Source organism: Astatotilapia calliptera, chromosome 7, assembly GCF_964374335.1.
Source record: "Astatotilapia calliptera chromosome 7, fAstCal68.1, whole genome shotgun sequence".
NCBI lineage: Eukaryota > Metazoa > Chordata > Actinopteri > Cichliformes > Cichlidae > Astatotilapia > Astatotilapia calliptera.
The window spans coordinates 39,277,205-39,302,625 of NC_137428.1; the positions used below are offsets into that span (position 1 = coordinate 39,277,205).

At 41.0% G+C, this 25,421-nt stretch overlaps 1 protein-coding gene across 2 annotated transcripts; it reads left to right on the top strand.

Moving 5' to 3' along the window:
- LOC113026125 (early estrogen-induced gene 1 protein-like) lies at positions 1 to 24,742 on the top strand. Of its 2 annotated transcripts, XM_026174581.2 has the most exons (12): positions 1 to 902; positions 1,177 to 1,433; positions 14,258 to 14,378; positions 14,664 to 14,693; positions 16,200 to 16,316; positions 16,404 to 16,450; positions 16,528 to 16,688; positions 16,799 to 16,900; positions 17,160 to 17,373; positions 17,919 to 18,037; positions 19,364 to 19,433; positions 19,511 to 24,742. In XM_026174581.2, the coding sequence occupies exons 2-12, from the start codon at positions 1,261 to 1,263 to the stop codon at positions 19,554 to 19,556; spliced, it is 1,200 nt and encodes a 399-aa protein (XP_026030366.1). In that variant the 5' UTR covers positions 1 to 902; positions 1,177 to 1,260; the 3' UTR covers positions 19,557 to 24,742. The 2 variants fall into 2 exon arrangements, with proteins under 2 accessions (XP_026030366.1, XP_080159772.1); XM_080303646.1 differs by having other exon boundaries at positions 1 to 1,433.
- Positions 24,743 to 25,421: the final 679 nt, after the last annotated feature.

Genomic DNA, 25,421 nt, shown 5'->3' on the forward strand with positions numbered 1-25,421 from the left:
ATGTACTTTTCTAAATCAAACCTAGCTGTTTATTAAAAATACAAACACATTTTCCTTTAAATATAACACTTATGACAAATACAAAAAAATGGGAGTTGGGCTGTGAACCAGTTGCATGTGACACCCCTAACAATGCAAGCTTTGTCCCTGATGTAATTTAAACAGGTGAGTTTTCAATAAATTCACCCCTCTACAGATGTTATGATCATAAGTTCCTACAGACTGAGATAGTTTGTGTATCAGGCTGTAAAAATGTTTATTCCTACTGTAATGCGAGACATATTAACCTTTGAGTCTACGGAGGAGCAACTCACTCACTCAAGTAGGACATTAGAGGAACTGCAGGGTGGGTTTTTTTTTTTTTTTTTGGTGTTTTACATGTTTATAGAGTCAGGTCTGTCCACAGTTAAAGCGATTAGATCTAACAGAATTTTCAGACGGTTTGATTTAGGATTTATTCTTTTATTTAGGATTAGAGATCTTTTGGAAATTTCTTTCTATAATTTTGAGGAAAAAATCTGAATTCCGACTGTGCTTTTATACTATATTTTTTCTATTTTTCTAAACATTCAAAATAAATAAGTAAAATTAAAATTCAAAAGAGCCCCCATTCCCTTCCAGTGGCCTTCCTCTTCATGTTTGTTTTTAATGCAGTTCTTGGCCCCTCCTCCTCTTCACATGCGCCTCTGCCCAGACTTTGCGGACGGTCCCTGACTTCCCAGTGAGGCGTTCAGGGAGCCGCTCAGACTCACCGCCTGTCGAAGTGTGAGCAGCAGGAGGGGAAAGTTGGTGTGTTGGAAGAAACCACCCAGACCCCAGTCCTCTGCAGCGGTGTCCAGCTGTGCTGTTGTGGGCTTTTTATTTTTTTAACCATGCACGTGGAGCAGCTGATCGTCGGAGCGGTAAGCTTGTGTGTGTGCGGAGTGGTGTGGGTGTTTGCGTGGCAGCTTTTTTCACCGCGAGAGTCTGATAATGTTAGAGAGGCACAAAAATAAAAAGTCCACACATCTGAAAGTGTTTAAAATCACATAGTCGTCAGTTAGGAGTGCGTTAAATTGTATTTAAGGGATATTTTTGTGTTGTGGAGAAGGAAAAAAAATCATTAAACTTGATATTTCCAGTTCTAAAAACCTGTAAATGAAAGCGAGAGACTTTCTTCTTCTCTTTCTGTTTCAGAAATGATTAACCTAAAAGCAAAGAAGGTTGTTCCTCCTCCTCTTTAAAGCCCGAGTGTTTGTTGTTGTTCATTCATCTTCAACCATGAGCACCCTCCAGCAGCTGGGCACCATGGCCTTCCTCATGAAGAAGAAGAAGTTCAAGTTTCAGGTGCACTTCACTCTGGAGGAGCTGACAGCGGTGCCTTTTGTGAACGGAGTGCTTTTCTGTAAGATCCGCCTGGTTGATGGTGGGGACTTTGCCATCTTATCGTCCAGGTATGTAGGACACCTTCCTCGTTGTAAACCACTGAAAGCTGCACTGCATGAACTGACTGCTGTAAATGTAATCCCTCTTCGAGTCTGTCTCCGCTCTGCCTCTGTTTCTGCCGGGTTTTCCACCTCAGATGAGCCTTAACAGACCTTAAACTGGCAGCCATGTGTTACTTCACCCTTGGCTGTGCTTGGAAAGTCTCCCAACTCCACCTTTCACTACACTCACACTGGGATTTACCCAGAAGTAACACACCCTTTGGTCCTTTTGGCTCATCTCTGGGGTGGTGCAGTGGTGTGTTGTTAGTTTGCTGAAGGGCTCCTGGGCAAAGGGGACTGAGGAGCGATAACGTCAGAGGCTGGAAAATGATGCCAGTGTAGTGGATTCCTATAACGGCCACTTCAGGTTCCAAAAATGAGTCACTCCCCCATAGACTATATATTTAAACGATGGCTGTAAATAAATTCTCCTCCCGCACATTTGTTATTAAGTTGGAAATCTTTACTTTTTTTAAATTTCTGCCCCCAACATCTGTCACAGCAGATGGTTGGTTCTGCCGGAGGTTTCTTCCTGTTAAATAGGATTTTTTCCTTCCCGCTGTCAATATGTGCTTTGTCATAGGGAGTTGTTTGATTATTGGGGTTTTCTCTGTATTATTGTAGGTAGGGTCTTTACCTTACAGTATAAAGCATCTTGTGGTGGCTGTTGTTGTGATTTGGCACGATATAAATCAAACTAAATTGAATTGCTGTAAATTTGGACCTTTTAACATGGGAGTGTATGGGGACTGATTAACCGCTGGAGCCAGCCTCAGGTGGGCATTAGAGGAGTTGGAGTTTGTGGGTCTTCCAGGTTTACATCAGTTTTGAGCAGCTGAGGTTGCTATTGAAAGATTTGAGATAGTTGAGTAGAACATTTCACCTCATGTTTACATATAAAAGGTGAGACTGTATAGTGAACAGGTGATAGCAGAAAAGCTTGTCTGTCCAACAGCCTGGCGACCTGAAATGATCCAAACTGGTTTGGTCAGGAATTAAATCCGCCAAAAACTCTCCATCAAACCACACCCCTTCTTTATTATTCTGCTTCTCTGTGTGGGTTAAACAAATGAAATAAAACACTGTAGTGGATACACAATGGGTTGTATCCAAGATGCAGCCTCTGGGGCTGAAAAAGTGAGACAGTCTCTGTAGACTCCTGTGTTACAGTGTCCAGCAGAAATAAACATGATATAAAAAACTGATTTGGCCTCTGTGGATAATTTCCCCCTTCATAAAAACTCTATGAGGGTGAATCATTTTCTAACTCTTCTGATTGGATACTGAAAGTGGAAAAAAAAGATTAGAGGTCAGGGGCAGTAAATGAACAGGTTTAATCCAGTCTTGATTTATAGCAGAGCTGGAAAAGACAGAAGAAGACAGTGACATGCTAAAAATACGCCGAGTTGAGGGGGAGATGGACAGAATGACATAAAGAAACACAGAGGAAAGACTTTAACACTGAGACTTTGAACCTTTGACCTGGAAACAGAGAGTGAGCATCAAGAGGTTCAGACAGATATCTGGGCCAGGTGGATAAAAACCCTTTAAAGTGATCTGTAAAATCTGCAGGCCAGTGCTGCAGTGAACTGAGAGAACGCCGAGTCAGCATGTTTACTGCATGCAAATAACTGTTACTCTGAGTTCCAGGTATTCATGTATGACAGTTACCTAACTTCCCTGTGAATGTAAATGGGTGGTGCATTAAGACTGCAAGACAAACAACAGAGCAACAGGGCAGAAATGTTATTGTACAAATATATTCATACAAATATTTGGATTGGAGGCTTTTATTTTAAAGCACTGTTTGACTGTAGTTTCAAAAGTCAGACTTTCCTTTTGAATCCCTGATTGTATGTATGGGCAAAAAACCAATTTATTCTGAACTTACAGAATGAAATAATCAGAACCTGCAATGAAGCGTGCACTAGTGTTAGTTCTTTTGAGGTTTTCATAGCACATCTTCCCGCTGTAGCCCTTATCAAACCACTATCAGGACCCAGCCTATGAGGTGACGGAAAACATGTCAGATAAACAATAATAATCTGACATATTCTGTTCCTGCTGCCAAAAGCCCAAAGAAGGAGGGCTTGTTTATCCTACCGCATATAAATGTCATGCATATATACTGTGCATCAGTAACACATTAATGTAGGTCAGTAAAATCAAAACACTGCAAACAGTAAACAAAGGAGCATACGTGGCCTAAGTATGTAGCATTATTAACATGGATATCTTATCTTTGGGTTAATTTAAGCATGTCAATAGACTGCATTGGTCTGGCCCTTGATGTGTATCCTGCAAACATGGCAGAATCAGCGATGTTATCACTGACGTCAAAACTGGTCATAATGTGATGGCAAAAGCTGCACGGCTGCTGCCGGTGTTTCCATGCAGAATAGAGGTCAAGAAATGAATGTCAATCAATCCTTTCAACAGCCAAAACAAATGGAAATGTCTTTGTTCTTGAAATCAAATTCACTGGCATCCACAAGCTTGTATTGCCGGACTTTTACGCTACTTACTTATACCAGCGTGTAAGCTTTGAATCATTGTGTTTTTCATGGGAAACTTACTTATCTGGCCTTTCACAGCCATCACCTCTCAGCCTTCGTCAGTGACATAAACACCATGATGCCCCCGGGGTCAGTGTCATTATCGGCAAGCTCAGGAGGAAAGGTCAGAGTCTCCAGAGAAAGAGGTCAAGAGTTTCTTACTCTTCACTCAGTGGTGGAGAGTGTTTTGTTTGTTTCATTTCATTCCAATTGTTAAAAGGACAGCACAACAACATTCCTGTACATAATTTTGCATTTGACTAGACTAGGAGAGAGATCTTATTAACTGCTTGACCAATTTAGAGTAATAGAGTGACTCGGTCCTGTCCTGGTGAGATGAGGTAGACACCGGACAGGACAGTAAAGCCATTAAATGTACACCTAACACCTGCCCACTAAAAGAAAATGGTGAAGAAAATGACTGCTCTTGGAGTCCTGCCACGGGATTCTTGCATGCATTTTCACCTTAAAGTTTTTTCATGATAACCTTTAGGTGTAACAAATATGTAAAAATTGCATATAAAAAGTAGTAGACGTGGATCTGAGCCTAACCCTGAGCAGGTGAAGGCCAACCTGGTGCGTGCGAGGAGCTCAAGGAAGCCTCCCACATTCATTTCCAAAGAATAGGCTGAGTAATATCAACCACCGTCCAACAATCACATAATCCACTCATCATGAATCAGAGTAGCCATGAATGGGCCATTTTATCGCACATTTGTACATGTGTGGAGCGTATTTGTATTTTGGCATTATATCAAGTCCATTGCTCACCAAGTAAATACCTGTGGAGGTGTACTTGAAGGAGGGAGAGCATCAGTCCAGTCCGATCCGTGCTTTTGTCCTTTTGTGAGGCATGTTTTTGCTCGCATAACTTTTCTTTCTTTCTGTGTTTGCTGGTTTTTGAATGCATCCTCTCTCACAGAGGTGTGCCTCTGTGCTCAGAAGCTAAAAATCCTACACTGTTATTGATTCTTTGAACTCCTTACCAATTATACAGGGACGTCTTGTACTTGAAGGCCATTAGGGATGCACTGTGCGTGATTATCAGTTACTCTTTGTTCTTTGTTCTTTGACTGGAAATTAAACGGTTATCTGTTTGTGCTGTTTATCAGCTGCCAAGAACCAAGTCAAGCTCACATTTAAAGAAATTCCTCTCTTGTACTTTAAACAATGGAAAACAGGCGTCACCCGAGACTTCAGCCAGTGTTGCACAATCGACAAACAACTGATTTATTGAAGACCTCCAGCTCCACAGCACAGCAAGTGGCTGATTTTATCAGCAGGGTCCTTCAGTGTTGTTCAGGCATTCCTCTGTAGCCTACAAGGTTAATACTCCAACACCGAGACATACCTTTATATTCACAGATTTGTTTTTCCTACAATCTGCAAAGGCACCAAATCTTTTGGCACTTTCAGCTTCACTGAGATAAAACAGCCATGCTGTCTACTGCTGATAAGAGAGTGAATTTACCTCTTTATCTTTTTGAGGCCTGTTATGCACCTGACCACATATTCATTTTTTTTACACTGCAGCAGGCTCCAAATATCTCCACACCATTGACCTGGAGTGGTACTCCCAATACACTGTATTTCATTTAAAATGCCCTAAAGTATCTTTAAGATTTGCTGCTATGTGAATAGACCTAAATTGAATTGAACTGAATTGAATTGTTGCCTAAAAGCTGGTAGGCACTTCCTTAGCATGAAAGCCAAAAGCATGGTAAATGCTTAAAAAAAGGATAGCTATACCTAGAAGCACCATGAAAGCTCGTAAATATAACCACAGACTGTATATAAGAACAGCATTTGCTGATTTGTTGACTTAAGGTTTGAAGTTTCTGTGACATCCATAGAGATGAAATAGGATGTTTACTGTAGTTATTAGCTATTAGCAGGTAATGCTACTTTGGTTCAGCAAGCTGCATGTGTAAACTTTCCATAAAGTTTCTGTCACCCGAGCACAGATTTATCAAAGGGGAAGATTATCTATAGAGGCTAAACTATTTTATTTTATATCAGGATGCAAACATGCTGATTTCTGCTGTAAATTTGGACATTTAAACTTTGGAGTCTATGTGGACTGACTCACTTTTGGAGTAAGCCTCCAGTGGACATTAGAGGAACTGCAGATTTTGCCACTTCTGTGTTGGCTGCCTTTTGTTATAACTATTTTATCATGTCTCGTTTGCTTTATCTATACAAACAGATAAATGTAAAGTGAGGTGTTTCATGTTGGATTCATCTATTGACAGGATTAGTTCCAGGTCTTTTCAGGTCACTTGGCAAAAAGTTCCCACTCCCTTTCAACATGTAAATTAATCAGAACGTTTTTTTTTTTTAAATGTATTTTGTATAGTATTTTTCTCTCTCTTATTTTCATTTCTAAATGTACCTGTATATTGTTCACATGTTGAAATAAAAATGACCAAAAAATGACCAAAAAGTCATGACTGTTGAACAGACAAACTTTCTTCTGTTTCCAGTCTTTAGCTAAGCTGAGTGCTTGCTGGTTAGAGCCTTTCCTTTTGCATATAAACATGAGGATAAATGGTTTATCTAGAAAAGTGACCAAGTGGAAGTTCTTGTGTCGTTGGTTGTCTTGGAATGGGATTACAGTACGATCAACCCAAGTAAAGAAGACCAAAATGCTGACAAAACAGAGAAGGACTAGCAGAAAGGTAAACAAGAAAACGCTTCTCTTAAACACATGAAAACATATCAGCTTCTTTAAGGCTCAGTTTGATATGAATTTAATTAATTAATAAATCTTGAATTTATTTTCCCACAGCTACTTTTTAGCCTGTGGTCTCCAGCATACAGTGCTGTGAGGAAACCTCAGGAGGCAGGGTTTCTAGTAGAAGTACTCCTTAAAAAAGGGAAGTGTGAGCTGTCTGGTCTGCTGTCTGGCTTCACTAGAAATAGTCGTTTTTCTGTTTGAATGCTCAGCGTCAGGTGTGCTTCAAACTGCTGGAATACAACAAACTTTAAAGTTCCTACAAATACGGCTGGAATTGGGAAGTTTATTTAAATAGAGACATACACGGAAACATGCAACGGTAAAAAAAAAAAGTACTGGAAAAAGGAATTTAGCATTCTGGGGCCAAGCTTAGTCATTTATCATGACTGCTGTTCGTAGATGATATATGCGTTGTGTGCTGTAAAACAGGTACCTTTTATAATTAACATGGTTTTTAAAGGATGTGGTTAACAAACCTCTGCCTTTAGATTGTTTCTTCAGTTCCTCTTTTCTGTTTTAAGATCTGGAAGTCTCTTTAGATTCTCAGAAAACCCAGAGTACTCCCTGCATCACTGCACTGATACCATAAGATGTATAATCAGGTTGTGCCAATCTCGCACTTGTGCACGGCCTGTTAAACAGTGAAAATGTATGAAATACTGCGGGCCTGGATGAGGCTTTGTTTAATGTTTTATAGAGCACTGTAAATACACTCATGTGTTGGTTTATTACTTTCAGAGCAGAAATATGGCTGAAACCATGCATCAAGTTCATCACATGGGATTTTTCTTTAAAATTATTATTCCTGTAAGTGTTCTCAGAATATTCCTGGTTGACTGTCTGTTGGTTGGTTTGTTTGGAGATAATGATAGCTGTTATGGAGAAAAGCTTCTAGTTTGATTACTAGAAAAGGTGGGACATAGACTACTGTCTACATCCCACCTTAGGACACACCTGCATTGTTCCCTTGATCCTTGATCTGCTGACATTGGCTTCCAAGAGGGTCCTGTCTTACAAACCCATATTATGAGGCTAGAGAGGTCGTGCTGGTATTTGGAAGGATATAGTTTAATAGCCAAGAAACACCTAGACTTTTTGTTTGGTTTTTGCACTTCCCTTTCAGGATGATGATGATGGAAACCTGCACGTGGAAAAAATACGTTGATAACTCGCTAATTTCCAGCTCCATATTCTTGTGATGGAATGTGTCAGAGTAGCTATGCATGATTCACAATTCATAATAAGACTATGTTTGTTCTTAGGCTGACGCTCAGTTCATCTGCTGTCTAAAATCTGCTCTCTAGCTCCTCCCTCTTTAAGACAATTTTTATCCATCCATCCATCTTTTCAGCTACTTGACCATTTCTTGCCAGTTATCTGAATTCGGGTCACAGGTATAGCAGCCTAAGCAGAGCCAAACAGCAGCCCAAACTTCACTCTGGCTACCTCCTCCAGCTAATTTAGAGGAAGACCAAGTTGTTTCCAAGCCAGACAAATATAATCTCTGCAGTGAGTCCTGGGACTGCCCCAAGGCCTCCTCCTCAAAACACATCCGCATCACCTCAACTGGCTTCTTTCAATGTGGAGAAGCAGTGGCTTTGCTCTGAAGCCCTTTCTAATGACTAAACTCTTCACTCTGTCTCCAAGTGAGAGTCCTACCACACTTTGTGTATACAAGAGTTTCTTGTATCTTGTGTCATTCCTTAAGTCAGTACCCAGAACTCGTATGCATGGGTAAGGGTAGGAATGTTGATTGACCGATAAAGCTGCAGCTTTGCTTTTATACTGAGCTCTCTCTTCACCACAACAGCCCCTATCCATCATCAAGTTCACACTCTACTCTCCTGTTACTGTGAAAAAGACCTCAACGTACCCTCTCACTGTGACATCATACATGACCAACGGACTAAAACTGAGGTTTTGGCTCACAGGGATTACTTTTACGTACACTGAACTCACAATTAAAAACTTCATTAACGTGAAAATAGATAGTATGCTGAAGCAGTGTCACAATAGTTTGAATCCACTGACTGGTTAGCGGCCTGTTTGTGGTAGTGGTACTCTGGCCTCCCACAGTCCAAACACATGCTTGTAAGGTTAACTGGTGGTTCTGAATGTTTCTCTCTCTGTGTTAGTCTTTTGATGGATTAGTCACCTGCTGAAGTCTACCCTGCCTCTTAAACTATACCAGCTGGGATTACTGAATAGGATGGATGGATGACATGAACATCCACCAGTGGAACAGCATATGTGTGACAGAAAAAAAGGGAAGGGAGACCCATCCATTGTTTACCTCAGTGCTGGGATGGGCTCCACAGGTTAATACCGGCTCACTTTGTTACTCTACCCTTTTTGTTGTGCTTTACATTCCCTAACACAAAGTTGAGGTACAGACTTGCACATTTGGGAGCAGCTCAATATATCACCGCCTGAGTCTATCCCACCTTAAAGCTGCCACCACCCTCGACATACATCTGCTAACCACAGCCTGCTGTTATATAACAACTTATACATCACACTCTGCCAGGTCATGCAAACACACTCCCAAACACACACATACACAACCTGTCACGCTGTCTTTAAATGATTAAAAAAAAGTTATGGCAGGGCAGAAGGTCAGGGTTTGTGTGTGTGTGTGTGTGTGTGTGTGTGTGTGTGTGTGTGTGTGTGTGTGTGTGTGTGTGTTTGTTGCGCTCATTTGTAACTCAGCCTCATTCCTCAGATTCTTTCTCCAGAAAACAACGACAGAGAGTAATCAGGGAGAGCTGGTTAAGTAAAGGTTTTGAACCCAAACACAGTTGTAGCAGCACTTCCTGCAGTTTGTAACCAAACAAGCTGCAGTGGAGACAAGGCCTTTCCAGGCTATCTGTAATGCCTCATTTGCCTCATTGTACACAGAAACTGTCTCATAGTAAAAACCACACAAAGAAACGATTTACATGCAGCACAACAGTTAGAGTAAAATCTAGATTTATATACTTATCCATGTGTATTTCACCACTGACATCAAATCTTTTTTTTTTTGAGGTAGACCTAGTGAACACACATAGAAACTCAAAACAATGTCACAAATTTGATGTCAAAAATCAAGAAAAACAAAATGATATGCAATTAATCCTACTCATGGCCTCTCATTCAGACATGACAAATGCACTGAAGATGTGAGAGAGATTTTAGTGTATTTTTGTATTTTCACTTGAGCCATAAATACTTTATTTGTTTTTATATGATAAGTGTCAGAGCAGCCAATGACTCTGTAATCATGAATTTTGTGCAGGGTGTGGAGAGTGGCCTGGTCCCCGAAGAATCTCTTAACGGACCGTCTTTCCTTTTAAACATGGCTAAAACTTAGACATGTTGACTGATTGCTTCCAGTCTCTGTGTGATTTAAGATGACTTTAAAGCATCAAAAGGACTGCAGCGCAATTTTGTTTTGAATTCAGATGCTGCATGGATGCAGATATAATGCACTGAAATGTGTCATTCTAAGTGTTTGTATTTTCTGAACTTACTTAGATTTTGTTGCTCCACTCTCCATAGTTGTGACAAAGTGACCATGTGACCTGTGCTTGTATCTACCTGTCGTACAAAGGTGCATTTGTGAGGGCGGACGGGCTGTAAGAATAGAAGCTGCAGAACCAGTCTGACCGTTTCCTGCCTCCGTCAGGCAGCCGGCCGCCTCCGAGAGTTTCATGAGTTGCACATTTCAGGTCACCCTTCAGATAAGTGAAGTAGGAAAAGTTCCAGCGATAAAGCTAACGTGGGAAAAGAATGCCTCAGATACTGAGTCATGTACTTATCATGGATTGCATTAAAGCAAACAAAAAAGTAAAAGTTATGTAACACAGTGTGTGTTTCTCTCTGGGGCTGTTACTCAGAATTATTAGCAAGAAAATAGAGGACAGAAACGGCATAAAATACCAAAGAAATTAGTAATGACATGTCCCAGCATGCAGTGTTATCTGTTTTTCATTTCCTGTTTGTCTAAAGTTGGAGTGATGTTTTAAACAGTTTAGCTTTTGTATCACACGTAGTCGATGTATAGGGATTTTAAACCTCAGCAGGCCTTAATAATAGATAAAATGCTACTGTGCGTCTCTTAGCTACATTTTTTTCATGTATAAAACTCTTATCATTACCAATATCTGAACAATAACACAACTTAAAAAGATAAGACTGTTTCCAGCTCCCTCTGTTAGCGCTAAAGGCCAACAAACTGATTCTAAGACTTAAAAATCTAAAGGGTACAAGGATTTTGATGCAAGTCAGCGCAGTTAGATTATTTTTTGAACCAAACAATCAAGATGTGATTGAAGTGCAAACCTTTATTTCTAAGGGTTCAACACAAGTATTAACTGACAGAGGATCAAAATTAGTGTGGAACCCATGCATGTCATGAAATGCTGTGTTTCCTCACCAGATGCTCTGCCAGGCCTTTATTGTGGCCACCTTCCGTTGCTGCTTGTTTGTGTCTCTCTGTAGTTTTGCATATAATAACTGAAAACTGCTCTGTTAGACTGAGATCAGGCGACTGGCTTGTTCCTTGCCTGTGCATTGAGAATCTCTAGAGTTGCTTTTGCAGTTTGTGTGTTTGTTAGCAGTCTAGCCTGCACAGTTTTCATGATATGATTTTCCAATTTTGTGTGATGGTAGATACCAATAACAGCTCAAAAACTGGGTCAAGGTCACATCAAATATGTCAATAAATCAGTAAAAACTCAACATGAGTACTTTGGTTGGCTTGACACTGACTTTCATTGTTAGCGCCCAAGGTCAAAGATGACCATAAAAAACAATTTCACTAGCTGGGCCCACGTCCTCATTTTAGGTTTGACAGTGTTTTAGTAGGTAAAGGTGAATGCTTGGACATGAATAGAGCTGTGGTTTGGGGAAGGCCTCGAAGGGGACTGGCGACGGCTCCCGGGCCTGACAGATCCTCATGTACTAAATAGGAGTGAAGAAGTTAAAGAATTGAGAACAAGGAGGGAGGGAGGGCGGGGCACATAAACGAGAATGAACAGTTTGCGGAACTGGGGGAACCTATATAGATGACACCAATGAGCGCGTTTGGAGGCGTGGTCCCGCTCCTGAAATTCCGATACATAATCTCCAATTCAGTTATAGCACTTGCCTTTCGGGTGTACCTATGCTCTTGTTTGCACTGTGAAGCTCTATGTGGAGAGTTTTGCAGAGTCTTAGTATTAATTCATCCTGCTGCTTCATCAGTAAAACCAGTGACCTGGGTCCACTGGCATAACGCTCCCTCCACCATGTTTGACAGATGATGTGGTGTACTTCAGATCATAATCGTGTTTTTCTCCTTTTCCAAACTTTTCAAGTTAATCTTGGTTTCATCAATATAATAAAATAAAAATATATATTTTCCAGATCCATTATGACTCGTTTAGATTTTTTCCACCAGAGTCTGATCTGATTGTCCTGTTCTTGAGTGTAACCAGTGGTTTGCACCTTCTGGTAAACCTTGTGCATTTCCATACTAACCAGGCTAGCTAGCTGATAACTCCACCCCCTCCAAATATGGCCACTTCTGTATTGTGGCTAAAAGGTTACATTTGTGGTGGCTATGTCCATCTTGGAAACAACTCAGAGAGCTGCAATTCAGATATGTTAGAGATGTGTGTTGGTGTACATAAAATGTAGGGAAGGATCGGCTGGAGCTGCATGGTTTGCATGTTCCAAAGGGCAAAATTACAGGACTATCTGTTCTCAGCAGTGCAGCCGGCTGAGTCTGCATATGTGTATGTTGTGTAAGTGGACAAATCATGCGGCGTTTCCTTTGACATGAGCGATGCAGGGAGAGATAACAGCAGAATTTAACTTTCAGGTTGAGACAAGCCCGGCATGCAGACGGATGGACTGCGTGCAGAAAAGTGAGCTCAATTCATTGACTGCTTTAGTGTTAGTTTACACTGCTGCAGATTCTTCCTCTTTGTAGGTTGACAGCGTGTCTGCACAGGAGGGGCAGTGTGGGCAGCTGTGGCTTCACTTCACAGGTGCAAAGCTAAACTACTGTAGTTAAACACAAAAAATAGAGGTGGGCTTTGTTTTTGTAGACTCTCAGACATGCAGCTGCAGGAAAAGTGCATTTCTGTCCCAGCAGGTTCATTCTACAATAATGTGTCCCCTTAGGCCTAATTTTTGGAAACCATGTAAAGGTCCCCAAGCTGTAAAATGTACATATTTGCACTGTTAATTAACCAGATCAATGGTGGCCCTTCCAGGTTATCCATGTGAGAATCATATCACTAAACCCTATGTCATGCACTCACCAAACCCTGCAGCACAGATATCGAAGACTGTCTTTTCTTACAGGATTTCTTTGTGTTGCATCAGAGTTTGTACAGTTTGTCCAACCCTGTTTTCGCCCCTTTGCTTTGGCTTATATTTTAAGTTATTTACGACACCTATAGTGCTGTTCGACTGGAAAGCGTGAGGGCAAGAAATAAAAACAATATGCAGATAAACACCAAATCTGTTTCCAATCAGAGCAAGTGGAAACCCCCTCAGCAGAGTCTGACGTGCCACGTCCCGGGATGAGATCATCTGGGCCATCAGCTGCTCGGTCTCGAGGACGTTCTCTAGAAAAACAGCCAGAGAAAACAGTCCGTGTCGTCCTATTGATCCTGAAGATAATAACACTTCTAATATAAACACATTTGCTCTTTCACATGCTCAGCCTCCAGCATATTTCACCAGCTGTTACAATACCCACAGTTCACTTTGTGCTAATGGGCCAATAAATCCGCTGCAGCCTTGTTTGTTTTCCCCTGCATGATGAAGGCTGGGGTTACATTATTCTGTCGGACAAACCGAATAATGCTGGAATGCTTTTTAATCAGAGTAAAGCATCACATCAGTTAAACCTCTGGGATATCGATTTGGAGGGTGGAATGGTTTTACATGTGGGGGCCACTGATGCTTTTTCCCTCCTCATCTTTTCTGGCTGTTTTTCACTCGTTTTGCATTCAGTGAGCATCAGTGTCGCTGCTGGTAGCACGAGGCGATACCTGGACTCTACAGAGGTTTCACAGGTAGTCCAGCTCCTCCAGGAAGGCACAGCAATACATGCCACTGCCACAGGTTTGCTGTGTTTCCCACAGTCTCTAACACTTTGATTTTATCTATCTATTCAAATGAAGGTCTCCAAAGATAAAATCATAAAGATGATAATATTTGAGCTGCTTTTTAATAGATGTGTGGTAAAGCGAGGACCCAAAAACAGGGCTGGCTGATACATGGGCCATAAACAAAGTCCAAGCAGGTGAAGTGAAGCACAACTATGTGTATATTAAGAAGTCCGATTAAAGCCTTAATTCTCTGCAGTTTGGCTTGTAGGGGGGTGGGGGGGGGGGGGTGAATTGAGGTAAAGGTGCAAACATTTATAGTATAAATTCCAGGATTTACTCTTTACACCTGTTTACACTGTAAACTGTGTGACAGTCTAACTACAGCAGGTACATCTGTGTGTGTGTTTGCAGGGAGGAGGTGCAGCAGAACTCCGTCCGATGGAGGAAGAAGTTCTCCTTTGTGTGCAAGATGAGCGCCAATCCGATCAGTGGAGTGTTGGACCCCTGCATCTGCAGAGTGTCTGTACGCAAGGTAAACTACAACTCCCATGCTCTTCTGGGACATAGAGTGCCTGATTACCTCAACACAATTGTTTTTAGATTATTGCAGAAAATTAGCTCTGTGGGAGCATTTAGCTGACGCTAAATTTTTTAATGAACTGCTTCATCAAGCTTTTCAGGCGAGCAGTATCCTCCTTAATTCAAAGGTGACGCCTGCACCTGTCCCACTTTCAGCTCCATACTGGAACCATGTGACGCGTTATGAGTGGTCAGCAGGGTGAATCACCAGTGTTTCTGTGTTTCTGTGTCTCTACAGGAGCTCAAAGGAGGAAAGGCCTTCTCAAAGGTGAGTTTATAACCTGTTTATGTCCTAAAACTGTTGGATGAACTGTTGGACTCATAAACGTTATAGTGCACAGATTTACAGTGCATTAAACACAGTAAAGTCTTCATCTCACAGAGACATGTGACGGGACAGTCATAGGGTGATGACTATAAGCAGTAGCCAGTAAAACACTGTTTACTGTCTGCTCATGTAGGTTACAGTCAGCTGTTTGAGCTACAGCAGCTGCGATGAATGACGGGAATATTGTCACCTCACTGCAGAGCCATTTTATATCCGCATGTTGACTGCAGGGCTCCCTCTATGCTGAGTAATATGTGTGTTTATCTGTTTGGGGTTTAATGTTTCCCTGGGGTTGTTTTATGGCTCTTCGCCATTATTTCTTGCCTTTATTTGATTCTTTCGTGCAGTTTTGGTTTTGATTCAGTTACACTTTGAAGTGTTTTGGCAGCTTTGAGGTTATTTGGTGTTGTTTTGGATGGTTTTCTGTCTCCTTGAGGTGGTTTTATGCACATTTGAGGTTTTCTTGTACTTCTTTTGGGTTGTTTGGTGTCTCTTTGGGGTCATTGTTTGCCTCTTTGGTGGTTTAATGGTCTATTTGGGGTAGCTTGTGCGTCTATGTTTTGTGCCTCCTTAAGGTTCCTTTGTGTACCTTTGGGTTCATTTAGTGGCTCTGAAAGGTTTAGTGTTTCCTTTGGGTTGTTTTATGCCTCTTTCGTTTTTGTTATGTACTTTTAAGTCTTTTAATTACTTTTTGGATGTTGTTGTGCATCTTTAGGGTTGTTTTGTGCATCTCTGTAGCTTCATGCACCTCTTAAACGACAAGCATTGGTTTTTATTTGATTACTGTTGGTTTGCATCCAGTTTTTTTGCACCTCATAGTTGTTTTACATATTTTTGTTTTGCTCTTCTTTGTAATTATTCAGTTCCTCCTTTACTGATTGAAACCTCTTTGTAGTTTTGGGCTTTTGTGCCTCTTTTTGTTTGTTTCCTGTGACAAACTGTGGGAAAGACAGACCAATCAGATAAAAGCATGCTTGTAGGCTGAGTGAAGGAACAACTATTTATTTGGTCTGGGACAAATATTGATGATATTTTCAGATTCAGTCCAAGCAGAAATTAGAATGTGCAGCAGCACTTTTGCTGTTTGTGTAAACTCACACACATGCAATCCACCACGAGCTGTGGCCCATCCAGTAGGAAGTAGAGCTGAGTGGGCAGAAAACAGTGAGTGAGGAGGTTAAAGGAGGTCATTGACTTGCACATTAAGTCACTCTCTCCTATTTTCCTTCATTGACTTCCTTACATGAGGGCATGGATTGTCAGCGGCAGACAAAAACAAATATTTTTAACCAAGTGGTAGAAGAAGAAGAAGTCCTGCTGCTTCAGATCTGTGAGGGGAACAAATTAAAAGCCCATGAGCCACACCTGATGGAGACCGTGGTCGTTACAACATGGCTTTTTCATTTTCTGTTGCTTTCTGACGTCTGTCTGTCTGTCTGTCTCCAGCTGGGTTTTGCTGATCTCAACATTTCCGAGTTTGCTGGTTCAGGCTCGACTGTCCGCTGCTGCATCCTGGAGGGCTATGACACCAAAAACACTCGGCAAGACAACTCTATTCTCAAGGCAGGAAAACACACACACACACACACACACACACTGACCTGATTAGTGCTCAGGTCTAGTAACACATCTGTTTTTTTTTTTTTATAGGTAACAATTGGGATGACCCTTCTGTCGGGGGATCCCTGCTTTAAAACGTGAGCTCCTTCAATTTGTCTGAGCAACACATGTAACAATTAAAGCTTTCTTTGTAACACATAAATTATATTTCCAGGCCTCCCAGTACGGCCAAATCCATTTCCATCGGGGATGAGGACCCCAACCTGCAGCTGGACTGTAAGGGGGAGAGCACTGACGCCACTTTGCAGCCACCAGGGGGCATCGTGGAGGGACCTCGGTCCTTCAAACCCCGACAGTCATCAGTGCGCAGCTCAGGTAAGTCGTTGGTGTAGATGTACCTTGATTAATGTAGCGTATTTTTAGGGATCCTAAGGATGTTTTCACGGTTCGAGGTGTTAATGCCGGAGCTATGTTTGTGTGTGCAGGGCTGCCCGAGGAGGGAGGGAGTGTCTCCAGTCCGGACGAAGTCTTTCAGATCGGTCATTTTCGCAGCTCCAGCTACGCCAGCCAGCACAGCAAGATATCAGGTCAGAGAGCTTTAACTTCCTCGTGCAAACGTGCAAAACATGAAGGAAATAAACACAAATAAACATCTGTTTCCATTCTATCCTTTCTATCTCATCCACCCTGTTCACTTTACTTATTTTTTTGTTCCTCTCCTCATCCCCTTCCTCTCATTTTTATTCCTTTCCGCTTCCCATTCCTTTCCTCTTTCTTCTCTTCCTATCAATCTTCCTTTCCTTTCCTTTCCTTTCCACTTCCTTTCCTTTCCTTTCCTTTCCTCAGGTTACAGCACCGGTCACTCTCGCTGCTCCAGCCTGAACGATCTCAGCCACCACAGGAACACCTCCTCCAGCAGCGGCACCTCCTGCGGGCTCGGCCACCCCTCTCAGCCGCTTCCCTCCACCCCCACTGAGCCGCACCGCCAAGCGACCCCCACCAAGCCAGAGAGACCTCCTCCTCCCTCTGCTGTGGCCATCTTGTCCAACAGATCCTCCAGGTAGATAGACTCACACACAGCTGCACCTCAGAGGAAACCCACCTGCCGCTGCATGTTCTCAGCCTCGCTGATGTCATGGCGAGGCATGTCAGGACTCCGTGGCGTCGATAAAAGGCCGGAGATGGTTCTCAGGCATGTGTGAACCTACATGCCTGAGATTCTCTGGAAGAGTGTGAAGCATTTGGCTGGAATTCACACACGCCGATACATCTGCTACTCAGAGACCTGCAGTTTTCAGCTTCATCTTGCTTGCACACATTTGCATATATCAGTTAAAAGGTTAACAAGGAACCAACCAACTCCTAGCAGCCAAACCCTTTCCCCTCCCCACTGATTAAAAATATTAATATGTTGATTTTATTTTTTTATTAGTAAGATATCAGTAGATGATTCATGAAGGTGAAACGACAGGTGGGGCAGGTGTCACTACAGAAGAATTACAACCCACAGAGCTCCAGAATGAATTTGTCAGCGCTTCACTGTGAAGCTGTGTTTGTGTTTCAGACGTGACTTTTTCTCTGGTTTGTGTTCGGTCCAACAAACAGGAGGAAGAAGGAACCCGTGGAGAAGCAGCCCAGCTGTGTGGACGACACCCGCATCGATGCAGACGCTATCGTGGACACGATCGTAAAGAGCCAGGACTTTGACAGCAGCAACAACGAAGGTCGGCCAGAGTCCCGATTATCTGGACTTAGTTTCAGCCACAGGACAAATATCAAAGGCAGTATCAGCTTCTGGCTCTGAAACGTGTCAAACTTGCATTAAATCCTCCTGTTGGCCACCAGAGGGCGGCTCCTGCAGCAGCATAAAGATGTCAGATAGCACAGAACTCATCACTTTCCCGATGAAGTCCTGATGAGAATCAGGTTGAACTGGCTTCAATATGATGCTCATTTTATAATTTGATGTCCTCATGAACGTCCAGGAGGACAATTAATCTGTCTGCTGCAAAGCTCACAGGATGATTTTGGTTAAGAAGTGTCTGAGACTTTTACACTTTCCATTGTTACAGTGTACACCTGTAGTTGAGTCAGAGCAAAGTTGGGTTAACCTCTCATCGTACGAGAAACACCAAAGTTTGGAACTAGCTCAAGGCTTGCTCCTCCAAAGGGTTTGGAGGAGTTGGTTCACCTGCACAAGTGAGCCACACTAAGGGTGGAAAAGACCCAGAGTTTGATTTAAACTGACTAAACAGCGCAGGTGTGAAAACAGACTTTATCCTCTTATAAAGAAAGTGGAAATAATTCCAGTTTTGAACCCAGTTTAACATAAACGGATGTTTTTTTTGAAGACTAACGAGTGGCCAATCAGATTTAACTCAGAAATCAGTGTTGAGGGACCAGCAGCACGAGGACTGATGGCGGTGATGGTATGTGTGGGCTCAGTTTCACTTCACAACAAATAAATTCTTTGTGTATTGTGACCTCAGTCTTCTTGAGTACTCATTACTGGACGTTCCACACTCTAGGATATCGCCCCCTGGTGACTGTACACAGCTACGACATCTAGATACCCGTTCACATCTATCAAAACTTGTAAAAAAAAACCGTTAAAAGTAGAAAAAAAGTAGAGTATTGTTTTGGAAAAAACCCTTTAACTTTAGTCATTGTGTCATTGTGGGCAAAGGTGTGGAAATATTTGCTGATACGGGGATGAGTTTTACTGTATTATCGTTTTGGAACTTTTTAAGCCTTGTTTTATTAAAATGAAGTTTCCACCTTCATTTTAATAAAAACATGCAAACTAAACCCAACAGATTGAGTAAAACTAAACTGAAACAAGAAAACTCACTCTGGAAACCAGGTTTGACTAAAAGGAATTTAAAAAAGCTCAAAATTTAAGTTATAACACGTCTGAGCTCCACACAGACACGATGGTCCCTGTAGCAAAATAATGGGCTACTGTATGTCCATCTTTTATATGCAGTCTGTGGTTTTGGGACAACATGTGAGCGTCACCGCAGTAACATCTCTGGGCTCATTTTTTTCAGACAGCAACTTGAGACTGTTTATCAGCAAAGACGGGACCACAGCCCTCAGCGGGACGCATCTCGCCAACAGGTATCATCTCACTCGCCGTATCTTTCTCTCGACGATCATCTTTCATAAAAACTCACCTGTTTCTGTTCTTTTCCCAGAGTAACTCCTGGCATCTTTGAGCCGGTGGTCATCGAGACTCACTGATACCCACGCTCCTCTCGCCTCATTGCCGTCTCTCTGACGTCCGATTGTCTCCGTGCGTGCAAACATGTGCACAAAACTTCATGTGTGATCACCGTGGTGCAGATGTTGAGCCTTCTAGTGTTTTTAATCAGGTGGCGGGACGGGTGTAACACACGGCTACAGTGTTTTCTCAGACAGTAGACTGATTTTAACCTGTTTTTAACCTCTAACAAAGGTCATCATTTCTAATTTTACTGGTTTTAAGCACTTTTAAAACTGCTCCAGCCTGCTTCTGTGTGTCGCGTTATGTTACAGCTCTTTTGGTTAGACTGTGCCCTCTGTTTTAAAGTAAAACTCTTCCTCGTGGAGTAGCCTGTCTTTTAGCGGCGGAAGCCTCTATTTTGCATTTTCTGCAGGAAGTGTTGATCAGGTTTAAATGTGATGTTGAAGAGCCTGATGAGTACCAGGGGGAAGCATGCACAGAAATCAGTAATTCATGCTCTCAAAGAAACTAGGTTAAGGGTCTAAATCTAGAATTTAACCTGTAAACCCAGCAGTCAAACTGTAACAAAACTGGCAGTGAGGCAGATATAAAATAACTAAAAGCAGATCCAGAAAACAGCTTCCAAATGTCGAACGTAAAACATGAAATGAAATCCAAGCAACCCCAAAGAGATTTGAAATAAAACATAAAGAGGAATAAAATGACCATACTAAGCAAAAATTCAAAAATTTATAACAACGCTAAAGGGTCTGAAACTGCTTTAATCAGCTGCACAGTTACATAAAACAGCCTGAGAGACACAAAGACGTATCCTGATTACTACGTCAGGCTTGTGCTCAGAGGCGCGTTTTCTCATAATCCGTCCATGAGTGCAGTGCAGCAGCAAGGGAGACCTAACATATACGAGGCCATGGAAAATCTCAAAGTGAGCCACTTACATTCAGACAGAATTCACCTGTTAAATATTAATCAGTGATGCTGACATTTGAGAAAACCTGTTTATGTTTTCTTCACTAAGCTGGGAGCATCAATTACTAATTTGTGTGTTCAGGTTAGTTTTTATTTTTCCCTTCTGTGACTTCAGGACTTTTTCAGTTTTTCACTCTGTTGTTCGGCTTTTCTTCTTTTCGCTACACTGGGTGTGTTTCAGACGAGTCCCCGAGGACGTCTATAAAAGTTGCTGACTCTGTCACATAATCAGTCACTGAACACTGGTACCAGTGAGAAGCACACCCAGTCAACCTCTGACCAGGGCTTCGTGCACACATTACTTGAACAACACCTTAGGAACCACTGCATTCTGGGAACTGTAGTGCGACACTGAAACAAGGGTGCTTCTGTCAGCTGGTTGGGACTTTAGAGTTTCTGAGAAAATACAGGACAGAAGATGTCAGACTGTGAAAGCTTCCCTTTAACCAGTGGACAGATTTATGGTTTAGTGTTAGGTTGCATTTTAGCCACATGCTAAATAGATATATTTTCAACTTTCAGATAAAGTGTCATACTTGCAAGGCCGTATTAGGGCTATTGGAGATGTGGAAAAAGTATGAGGCTGCGTGAGGTTTGTCAGGGGTAAAATTCAGAGGTAAAAAGTGACAAATGTATGACACCAAACTGAAAAATTTACAGGACAAAAATGGCAAATTTGAGAAAGAAAAAGAAGGATAGATTAACAACAAACTGTCCAATTTACAAAAATTAATCTGGGAAATTTTGGAGAAAAAGCAGGCAAAAACTAGAGCAATCTTGTCAAATGTAATAGGATAAACGGGGAAAAAATTAACAAACTTCTGACAGATTTAAAGAGAAACACGAATGGTGATCTTTAGTCAAGGATACATTTTGCTTCATTTTTCAAGGTTAAGTTTGAAAAATTCACCAACAGCATCACATATTAATATAAAAGCAAATCGATCTACACGTTTGTTTTGTCCTGCAGGTTTTTCCTCTGAATTTTACACCCCTTACGTTTTTGTCCCTTCAGTGCTTTCAATACGTCCCATTTCATTTCTGTGTGAGAAGAAATCAATGCTAACTTAGCCCTGGATAGATTTGGTAGAGTAAATTTGAAGGAAGTCATGAACAACATGTAGGGGCAGTAAACAGGAGCTGAAGCATCACTTTCACCCCTGTTATGACGCTATCTCGTCAATATTTCTGCCTTTGGATTTGATGAGGACCCAAAAGTCCCAGAGAGACGCTCTTCGTTCAGGCTGAGCAAAAATCAGCCTGGAACTGAAACTAAAGCTTTTATCCTTTTATGTTATTTTAATGTTATTTGATCACTGTGTTTTTACTTATTTACACTGTTTTGCACATGTGAACTCTCCGAGGCGAATTAGAAACCACTAAAAGGAAACAGAGGTGGCACAGTTGTGAAATCTTCTGTTTTTAAATATCTTATTTCATCTCTGTTGGCTTAATGCCCGCAGAGCCTTTGTTCATATGGCTGGCCATATGTAACCATCCATCCTCTGCACTTACTAAGTACTTATTAACTTTTTAAATTCCAATGATCTCATAAACCTGTCATAAATGTGAGGTTTTGTGGGGGCTTTACTTCCTTTCTCAGCCACATTTTATTTCCAACGTTGGCCTTTCTCTGATATTAAGTACACACAAATAGGCTGAATCCAGAATGTGTGCATTTTAAGGCAGGAGATCTATATTGAGGGCCTGCTCTGCTCCACTGCTCCACACTTTTAATGGTACTAGCCCCTCAGTTCATCCACTCTCTAAGAGAAATAGTTTAAGCACCTGTCTCTTTATAAGAACCCTCTTGTTATAAGCCAACTTTCCAATGACTGGTCAGCTTCTGGAAGCCTGCAGAGGAGCAAATCAGGGTTTCTGAGCTGTATTGTCTATTTCATGCAAAACTGACATCAGCACATCATGAGAGCAGAATGTTTTTTGCTCACAGGAACTACTCTTATCAGTGTTTACCTCATTTTTGTAAAATATGTAACGTTATAATATTATATATTTAACAGAAAGTAAGAAATAAACCCTTTTTAACAACAAGTGACATCACAACAAGCTAAGAAATTGACGTTAGCAGGCAAAATGACTATAAGCACAATATTAGCATTGCCTATTTTTGCATCCATCCATTTAGGTGCTCATTCACCTTTGGAACCACAATCAATGTCGTTTTACTTGCTCATAGCCTGCCATTGTTCTGGCTCCACACTGACAAACAAAGCAGTGTTTTTACCAAAAAGATTAACTTCAGTCAGAACTCTGCATTTTGTAGCTTTGGGCAGTCTAGGTTTTGTGCATGTGCTGCAACAAGGAAAATAAAACTCCTTTTTCCTCATTGCTTTTGCAAGGCTTGTGCAGACTTAGCGTGTTGAGCTAGCAGTGATACTGTGGGCTGGTGTTGGCTGTAGTGAGGTCAGTCCCACAGCTGCAGCAGCACAAAGCCTCTGTTGTGCGAGTACTGACAGTATACAATAGATCTTCACCCCCCCACGGGACTCATTTGTGCATTTGTGATTATGTTCATGCTGCAAGATGTGCATGCAGGCCATGCATCTCTGACTGATATGAAAGGATGTACTGTATAATAGACAGTTTTTTTAAGCTTCTGGTGCATCAAGTCATGCAAAAGTATAAGTAAGTTGTAAGCAAGTACTGGATACTTGGGACATCTAGAGTTTTGTTAGGTTCACTACTCCTCAAAAGTTTAGGATTGCTTAGAAAAGTCCTTCTTTGCTGAAAATAAAGTAGTTTTCTTTTTTTATTTAATATAACATTAAATTCATGTTAACTATTTTAAATAAAATGTGATTAATGAAACTGTTAATTATAAATCCTCCGATATTGTGTTAACCATTGGAAGTTTATCATATTAAAAAGCCTGCTAATCATTATATAAAGTCGTTAGGCTCTGTATGTTATCCACAGCTTTCATAATTTGTAGAATATGGAAGCTTGTTTCTGCCACTGAAAGAATAAGTTCTTTTCTCAGATGTTTGAGCTAGGAACTTAGATTTTTTTAGATAATAACCTGAAATTTTCACTTAATCTGGCAAAAACTGTTTTTGTTTTTGTGTTTATTTTCAATAATGGGACAGGCAGAGCTACAGGCAGACATTTTCATGCAGCCATGCGTACTACTCCCTCCACAGAACACAGTAACTGGCTGTCACCAGAAAAGAAAGAGGTTCACAACTGACAAAGTCCATAAGGTGTTCAGATTGCAGCTTCATTAGACGGTAACCATAACAGTCAGACTGGGTTCATTAATGAAGGGAGTAGTACACACTGTTGCATTAGGTAACAGTCTGTCATAGATACATGTATGTATGATACATTAATTTTTTGAAGCACTTTTCTAAGTGATCCCCAACTTTAACCTGTACTATTTAATAATTATGCACCTACCTTTATCGCCATATTTTCCATTAACAGTCCATGTTTGTCATTGTTGTGTGTATGTATGTATGAAATGTGTGATGTGGTAACCATATAGTCTATTTTCCTTTTATTTCCAGACCAGCAGGCTGGTCTGCAGCACAGATCTGTGTGTAAAAGCTTATATTTTATGGTAAGATGTGACTAAACAGTAATTATTTACAGTGCTGCCTGGAGTTACTGGGGAAAGTGTGCAGTAAAGGGATCTGTCTGCTACTGTGATTTCTTCTAGAAATACTTACTCTTTCTTTGTACTTGACCATATGTAACCTTGTGATCTTATTAAGCAATTTCTGCGTGTGGTGAAATGTTTTTTATTATTATTATTATCATTTCTGATGATTTGAAATGAAATTGTTGGGGCCAGGGTTATGTTGCAGTGGTAGCTGTGGTACTGATTTAACAAGATGGGGTTTGGTAAAGGGAATATATACTTCACAAAACATTTTCCACCATATTTTAAAATGTATTTATATTAAAGGTAAAATCACTAAATGTGTAGAAATATAATAAATGCATATAAAATATCTAATATAAGCATTAATGTTGGGTGAAAATAATTTTGTTGAATAAATTGGTGCATTTCTGGGTTTTTGAGAATAAAAAATCAGTTGTTGTTTTTTTGTTTTCAAATGCTTTCTAACTCCGTGCACACATATTTTTACTCCTTGTGTTAAAATATTGGGAAATGTTCCAAGAATAACTACAATGTTAATAAATGTTAATAACTACATGTGAACAGAGGAATTGTGATGAACATGAAAACCAAATAAACTGTCAAAGTCTGGATTTATCTTCTTTCTTTAACTGCCTCATCTCTTTGTTTGCACATGTCACATGATACTACACCTTAACACAAGTGTTATTATATACAGTCACGCCGGAAAAGTTTGTAAGTACATGCAATGAAAATATGGAGACAAACAAAAGTTGAAACGATGCCTTCAGGAGACGGTGGTATATTTGATCAAGAAGAGGGAAACCTGACTTTCTGATCATCATCAAAACTATTATCGTTTTAAGTGAAATTATTCTATAGAAAAGAATAACTACACCTCTGGTGTCAGAAGTCACTTCTTCTTTAGTAGAAATTACTTTTTGGCGTTTTGCATGATTGTCCACCAGTCTCTGATGCTAACCTGCTAAAATCTTTCATCCACTTTTCAAAAAAAAAAAAGGAAAAATTATCTTTACTTAGATCTGTGCTTTGAATAAGGCCTTATTATCCAGGGTGCCACAAACTCACCGTACATATCAACCCTGCAGCCGGGGAGCTGTGGACCTGATTGGAGCTGATTGGACCTTCTTGATTTGCACTTGGACTCTCTTTTCTCACCTACTGACCTCCTTTTTTGCCATTCACTAGGTAGGTTTAGGCCCTGAGAATTGTTTGGTTTAGGCATGACAGCACCAAAGGACACCTTGTGCATACCTGAAACACGCAAGCAGCAATGCCAAAACGCTGT